At 39.9% G+C, this 8,082-nt stretch overlaps 1 protein-coding gene across 1 annotated transcript in view; it reads left to right on the plus strand.

The window, feature by feature from the left end:
• cdh13 (cadherin 13, H-cadherin (heart)) overlaps positions 1-7,699 on the plus strand; it is a 128,431-nt gene extending 120,732 nt beyond the window's left edge. The window contains exon 14 of the mRNA XM_049722778.1: positions 5,026-7,699. Within this exon, the coding sequence (XP_049578735.1) occupies positions 5,026-5,033 (8 nt within the window). The 3' untranslated portion in view covers positions 5,034-7,699. The remainder of the gene's footprint in view (positions 1-5,025) is intronic.
• The last annotated feature ends 383 nt before the right edge of the window (positions 7,700-8,082 follow it).

Consider the following 8,082-nt stretch of genomic DNA (forward strand, 5'->3'; position numbering starts at 1 on the left):
TTTCTATTCCCTTATCTCCAAGCTGAACTCTGACCCTGACACAGAGAGATGAAAGGAAGGGAAATAGAATGAGCCAGAGGGAAGGAATGGGAAAGGGAGATGAATGTGTGGAGATTAAAATCTTGTTTTCTTCTTTTATGGCACAAGAACAGCCTAGTACAGTCGATTCATATACGTATATGCCGTATACTACTACAGTACAAGGAGTATTTGGATTTTGAGAAAAATATTGCAAAGATTGAAAGAGTTAAATGTATTTCAAGGGGATATACTGATCACTGAGTGTCTGCACATGTAGTAAATGTTTTTTTCATCAGGATTCCTAAACAGTAGCTCAAGGATGCAAACAGTTTTTCTTGTTGCTAAGAATTTTTGAGAATGTTAGCGAATGCCCGGCGAACGTCTTTGAGATCGTTTGACCGAACCCTTACAAAAAATCAACTTCTGGGGCGCGAAGCAACCCTCCCTAACCTTCGCAGCTTGGTGAGATGCAGGGCTTAGGGTAGGAAAGTAGACTACACTGTCTCCTAAGAGTACACATGTAAACTGATGTTCTTTGTGTCACTAATGGTCCTGTATTATCTCTCCTCAACAGCTTTTCGGATGCACCAAACATATTTCCAAAGCTGAAGATGTATGGCTGAAGCTAATGTAAAAGCACAGACAGTATAGGCAATAAATAGTTCCTACAGATTGGTGGCTTGGACTTTAACTAATCATGCCTATGAGAGACTATGACTTACGAAGTGCTGTTTTTATGCACACACACACACACATATACAGTTCCCTTATATAGTGCACAGAATTCCACCACTTTTGCTCGATTTAGGTTTACAAGCTCAAACCTCAATCTTGTCCATGCAGGATTACAGGCTGCAGCAGTAAATTGGTTTGAAGCTGTCTGTGGTGCACTGCAGGAAACTTGATTGCTTCTGCTTTTCTTTGTCATTTCAGCAAGAGTCTCAGAATATTGAAATTGCAAGGGTAAAGGAGAGTGGGATTGCGAGGGAGTCGTAAAACCAAACAATTTACTACTGAGTACTGCAAAAACTCTAAAGCAAGATGCCGCTAATTTACCTTGGATCCCGGGTTTAGTCCACACTGTTTGTCTTCTCTGATCCTCCACTTCACTTCGACAGCTATTTTATACTTCTACAGCTCTGCACAAATCCCCTTTCCAGCTTGAGCAAGAAAATGTTTATAGGCTTATTTACTCCTGGAAAGATCCCCCCCCCCCCCCCCCCCTCATTCTTTTCTGTTTCTTTTGAAAGCACCCGCGCATGGTGTATGTTAGGGGATTGTCTTTGTTCTCTGATTATTCTGTGTATACTCTTTTATCCTTGAGTTGAAATTTAAAAAAAATCATGTTGTTTCCCGCACACATCACACATGATCATGGAGGAGTCTGAGGGAACATGGAACGAGTAATGAACAGTCTGTCCCTGCAATACTGTCTGTCTTGAAGAAGCACATATGATCCCAACGTAAATGGTTCTTCATTGATTGATTGATTGATTGATTGATTGATTGATTGATTGATTGATTGATTGACCAGCCACAAAAAACTATGCAGTTAAAAAAAAACATAAAACAAAAACTACAGTATACTGTCCCATATGAAAATCCCATACATTATCCAGCTCATATTTTTAATCTAAGAATCTAAGAGTGTTAATGCTGGTTAAATGGGTATAAAGAACAATGAGGTATTCATAAAGTCAAATCACTAGTTTGCCGTACTAAATGACATCTTTGTCAAATGGCCCTCTGGCAACAATGCCAGCTGTGAGGTTCATCAAACCGCCCCATGGAAGCTTGGCTCACTTAATAAAATGGTGGGTCTTTTTTTTTTTCCTCCAGCCTTGGTGGTGACTTCTTTCAACTTCCATCAGTTTGAAAGGAAAGCATCTGTGAACAATGACCCTTTAATTCTTGCCACAAAATTTTCCGTGCAAGGCTTTTAGTCTGTGACACTTGAACTCATAAATGGTTTCTCTTTAGTTTCTCCCTCACTGGACTAATGAGTCCCTACTACTCCTACTCCTACTACTGGTTCTGAGATCATTTAGATGGGACAAGCGGCTCATACATTTGCACGTTTTCCAGTATACCTCTAATTATAATGGCTCAAATAGTGCCAAGTATTTCTAATAACTGAGGAGCTTCAGCGTGTGCTGAAAACGTAAGTACAAACCTGCATTAACTAAGCTGTAGATTCTTTATGAGCACAGGAGTGAACTCGGAGGGAACTGTGGAGTTGTGAGAGCTGCTTTCCTAACAAGGGACAATTCCAGCAATGACGTCTATTACTTATTTCATCCAATGGCAAAAGAAAGGATGCAGGTCAAAGGTAGAGGTAGAGATGCCCATCTCTCCAATTAACTACAATTCGATACGAATCTTGATACATGAGGGGAAACATGATACAAGGACGGTTTGATTTTTAAACTAACAATTTAATTCCGTGGGATTACATTTCAATTTAATATTGTATTATTATTCAAGAGGATATGATGCAATGAGTTTCATGGTGACTTATCAGTTCACTAAATGTGCCATTTCCTTCTCAGACATATCCCTCCACTGAAAGACTATTTGATATCTAACTCAGTATATTGTTAAGTGGAACAATTCAATTTTGTTCAATTTGATCCACTTGTGCTTTTTCCATCACAAACAAAATTCTGATTCAATTTGGGTTTTTTGTTACAAGTACACAGTGCATACCCCAAACTACAACAGGAGTACTGAGAGGCTAAATTGTATGCAAGATGCACACGCTAAGCAAACCTGATGCAGAGCCTGTATTGCAGCCACCTCATACATCTCTCTCTTTCTCTGTATCTTCTCTCTGAAAGTGTCTCACAAGTCTTTCCCTCTGTGGCACTCTCAAGTTTTTCTTTTTTCAGGTCTCTCAACACTATCATCTGGAGCTTTCAAAATCTTTGCCTCATTATTACTTTTCTGGCGCAGAAATAGAATGTAATAGGATCCCACCCTCTTCATTATGAACTATGAAGATGAATATGCAGCATTTTAGCAGCCGAGTTTATAATGAACATATATATTAACAGGCTACTGTTGCAGACTAATAACTCATGTTATCAGGTTGAATGTGCCCCTCTGATAAAACCCCTGGTCCCAGCTGGACACCCTCAGTAAAATTTGTCTGGATCTACTTTTCTGGAGGTGTCTTCCTGCAGCACTTAATCTTATTCAATGAACTCTCACACTGTTCTAGTTAACATGGTTTAGCACCACATTATGTGTTTAATGTTGCCCACTCTGCAACCATTACTGCCTGGTCAGCCTAGAAGGGGGGATTTCCCCATCTGTTGTACCTTCTCAAGACATCTTGATGGGTTTGGCCAGTTTTCCTTGCCCACATGTAGGGATTTAGATTTGAGATGTTGTTAAGATTTGTCAACTGTGAGCCTGTGAAGTCCTTCGAAACTCTTTTGAAAACAAAAGGAAAGAATCGCAGAACACACACATTAAGAAACAGACTCAAACTCGTTTGCAAACTGAAGGAAAAAAATCACAGAACACACACATTAAGAAGCGGACTGTCAAATTGCCTCCCCCTTAGACAGCCTTTTCACACCATATTGAACCACATGCGTTTCGCTTAACGAGCAGCCCCACCAAGGCTTAGCAGTGAGCCTGTAAAGTAAAAGCAGTTCTGCTCTGGACAAGTATTTCTCACTGCAATAAATTGTGTGTATGGTGGTGTACATTCCCTTCGCACTATCACACTCATACCGAAGACTCCTGAAGTGTTGGAAAAAAGCACAAGAACAAATACACACAAGAGAAAATATTGGGTACGCTTGCACAATCGGACTAACCTGAACATTCTCCTGTAGAAATCCTTTCTTGCAATTTATATCTGTAAAGAAAACGAAGCATAAAGGCTTTTCATAAGTGCAATCAATGTGTTTTTTGAGGGAGGGTTAATTCAAAAGATTGTATTCAATAGTATGAAAGACAAACAAATGTTGTTAGCATAAAGGTCAAAACATATTCTGTGATTGTCTTTGTATAAGTGTTGGCACTACACCTCATGTGTTGTATTGTATGGAAGCATCAAGTACAAAAGAGGAAAAAAATGAAGCCGCTCTCTGGAGTGAGCAAATGCTTCATTCCAACTCAGAAATTTTCCAACATGCCGCACACAGAGAACGAGAAACAATCGATAAAGCCTCAGATTTCAAATCATAGTTCGGCGCGCGCGTGTGTCTTTGTGAGTAGGTCGACCCACTCTGTCCATAGCTATGACTGTCTCGGGGATTACATCTTGATTTGCTGTAATTCCATCTGCTGTGACAAATTGACATATAGCGCACCACCCTACAAGCAAACACACACACAAAACTCAATGCACTGAAGCACTTTATGGTCAACGTTGGTAGCACTCTATGGTCAACGTTGGTAGTGCTCAGGTGCTGACTGTAGTTTACACTGACCACATTTTTTAAATATGCAACACGAGATCAGTATTAGATGTCCTGGGCCCTTGTTTCACACTTTCAGCATTGAGGTCGGACATAACAGAAGACAGGATAATGTCCTGCCCAATATTTGTTAGCGGTGCTGATGCTTGTGAACGTTAGCGTGTAATACTAGGAGCAACTAAAATCTTCATGCGCAAAGGATTGATGAACAGATGGATTGATAGATGTTCCCCCCTACAAACATATCTTCGGCTCAGCAATATCAGAGCAGGAGAAAACAAGGTGACCCTTTTTTAATCCTCTGTCACACTACATTAGAATTGATGTGTTATAATTAACAGAAAAGAATCCATGCGATACATTTTCTAAGTACAAAGAAGTAGTTTCCTAACACTGGAATTAAAGCGTTTCTCTTCTGTTCTGTCCTCACTGAATATTTAATAAACCTGCACTGATACCTGCTGTCTGTAATTTATCTGATTCCCTCCTGACCTTGGTTTACCTCTTGTACCCTGCCCATGCTTCATGTTCTTGCTTTTTAAACTTTTGCCTTCATGTCTTGTCTCACCAGGCCTGTAGTTTCTGCAAAATGGTCTTGTTTGCAACACCGGAAAGCAACAACTTATCTCCCGCACACAACCCTGGCTTAGCAAGAGAGGACGAACAAGAAGGAGAAGGAGTCTTCACACCATGAAAAATTACACATGACAATAGACACAATCCCCGCAAGCTCAACTGCGATGTAAAAAATCACTTATCTTCTCGCTACACTTGTCTGCTACTTTCCTTGGTCCACTGCTCCTTCCTTCATCATATCACATCATCTTTAGTTTGTCTGACCGCCTTTAACGTTGTGTCCTCTGACCGCACTTAACCTGGACAACATTGATTATCCCTCCATCCAGCCATTTTCTGAACCGCTTTTCCTCACGAGGGTTGCGGGCACGCTCGAGCCTATCTCAGCTTCCTTTGGGCAGTAGACGGGGGAGACCCTGAACCGGTTCCCAGCCGATCGCAGGTACCACTGATTATTTAAAGTGTACCTCTGGATGTCCAGCATTGAGGTCTGACTGAGTTTGGTTCTTCGCTGGTATCCCCTTTTTGTGTCATGTCTTGTATTTGCCAAAATAATCCCCTTCTCTACCTTTAATGCACGGTGCCATGAAATAGTCAATCTTATACTGAACACGGAACAAAAGTGCTTTAAATCAATTAATTTTCATTGTTTTACTTAACATGAGTGGTGTGCGTATCCTTTGCAACCATCCGTCTGACATGCTTGAATCTATAGATTACAACTACACTATAAACCTTAATCCAGTGGTGATTCACATTACTCTTTCGATCACTACAAAGATAACAATATTCAAAGTTGTGTTTACCATATTTTCCAGACTATAAGTCGGTCCGGAGTACAAATCGAACCAGCCATAAAATGCATAATAAAGAAGGAAAAGATGTAAGTCACACTAGAGTATAAATCGCATTTTTATTCACATTTGTAACATATTAAAAGATATTCAGATAACTATAGCATAAATAACATGGTAACAAGTTTACCAAACCATTCGTGTCACCCCAAATCACTAAATCCAATGAAATCTTCATCCTCTTATGTCACTTTTAAACAGCTCCGCTAACTCCAGAGGTAGAAGATGCTCTTCTACATCGCCTACGTCAGACTCACCATCAGTTGCAGTTCTAATTATTGTAGCATTTCGCGATCCTGACACACAGGCCAAGAGCGCCATCTTGTGGTTTAGTGTCAAAATAACATGTGAAATGATATAATAATGTGTTAATAATTTCACACATAAGTCACTCCTGAGTATAAGTTGCACCCCTGGCCAAACTAAAAAAAACCTGTGACTTATTGTCCGGAAAATACGGTAATTGTGTAGAACTGCGCTGCATCATACTGATATGCATTCCTATTGTTTTAGTTATCTTATTTACACGAGGAAAAATAAAATGTAAAAAAAAAACAAAAAAAAAACGTTTTGCCACAATAATAAACAATAAATAATTGTCTCAATTGCAGATTTAGTCTAAACTGCTCGAGGACAGCACAGTTGGTAAACATTTGTGTGTGCAGTTTGCATGTTCTCGCTGTGCTTGTGTGGGTTCTCTCTATGTATCCCCGCATCCTCCCACAGTCCAAAAATCATTTTGTTGGGTTCAAAGAAGCCTAAATTGTCTATAGGTGTGAACGTGAGTAGTCACGACATGTCAGGTCTGTGATTGACAGGCGGCCAGTCCAAGACGCACGCCACCACACAAATCGACTTCTCTGTGACCTGAATAAGTGCTATAGAAAATGTATAAATGGCTGGACAAACACTACAGTATCATTTTCAACTTTCCAGAGTTGTCTGCCACCCTGATTGTCTTTCCCCATCCACAACACTCGCTCCCCAGCATAAGCCGCCTCCCTTTCCCCCCCATGCCAGCAAACACGGCAAAGGCTGAGACACCGTTGTGGTGGGCGTAGAGTGTTGGCTTTTTGATGTGTTCTTTTCTATTCTCAACAGACTGTGTTTGATCTAGTTTGGCTATTTCAAAGGGGAGAAGCTGCCTGTTACTTTGTCTGCAGTGGTCGTGGTGTCTTAGGACAAGGTTGTAGCCAATAAGCCTTTAAAGTCGGAAAAGCTCTGGAGTCGTTGCTTCGATTTATCTGTTTTTATTGCATTAGTTGTCATGGAGTGCAATCAGTATATCTTAATAGTAATGGTGTAAACCTCCCAAAAAAGTAATATTATATAAATATTTTATTTTTTACCATTGTATAAATACAGTCTACAGTATTGATTAACTTATGTATTTTAATTGGTTCCCAACACAGTGATTAAAGGAGTCTCAGTGAACTAGAGCAGTCGTTCTAGTGCCATTGGTTGGTGTTGGTGTTGACTTTTTCCATTGTAACATCTTTGCTGGTGTTTTTATTCTTTATTGTGTTAAAATGCAAAGTGAAATGTCTGAGTTTCCAATGCTCATGTGCTTAGATTGAAAAGTTCCTCTCCTGTTTGCTCTTCATCTGGTTTTGAAGTCCTGGGAAAGGTGTAAAAGAAGAAAACAAAGAATGTGCTTGTGGTGCGTAGTTTTTCTTTTCTTTCCTGCCTGCACTCAACAAACGAGGGGAAGAAGCGTGGGCTCGACTAAAAAGCAACCTCAAAGAAAAAGAAGATTTTTTGAATGAGTAATGTCTGTCTTTTGCACTAATTTAATAAACCCGTTACTGAAAATTACCATATGCTGCTTCTGTGCAATTCACTTGTCAGATTAACCAATTTGATCGCCAAAAAAGATGCACGACATTCTCACTAAACTTGCTCTCAATTACGAGGCAAGATTTCAAAGTGAATTCATGTTCCAAGCAAGGTAAGTCCCAGCAAGGATACGGTTATAATGTAAATGACATGAAGGCGAGTTGACATTTCATCTGACTCACTGTACCTTCGACACAAAACCATGCATTTATTATTTCACTTTCACATCCTAATTATAAACTGGCTGATTTACTGCTTTGCCAAAATTGAGGATTTTCTCCTTACTCCCCCTTCCCACCCGCAAGCTATTTCTGAGAAAATCAATAGCAGCAATAATAGCCAATAATAATGTGACTAATATC

The sequence above is a fragment of the Syngnathus scovelli genome, chromosome 6 (assembly GCF_024217435.2).
Source record: "Syngnathus scovelli strain Florida chromosome 6, RoL_Ssco_1.2, whole genome shotgun sequence".
Taxonomy (NCBI): domain Eukaryota; kingdom Metazoa; phylum Chordata; class Actinopteri; order Syngnathiformes; family Syngnathidae; genus Syngnathus; species Syngnathus scovelli.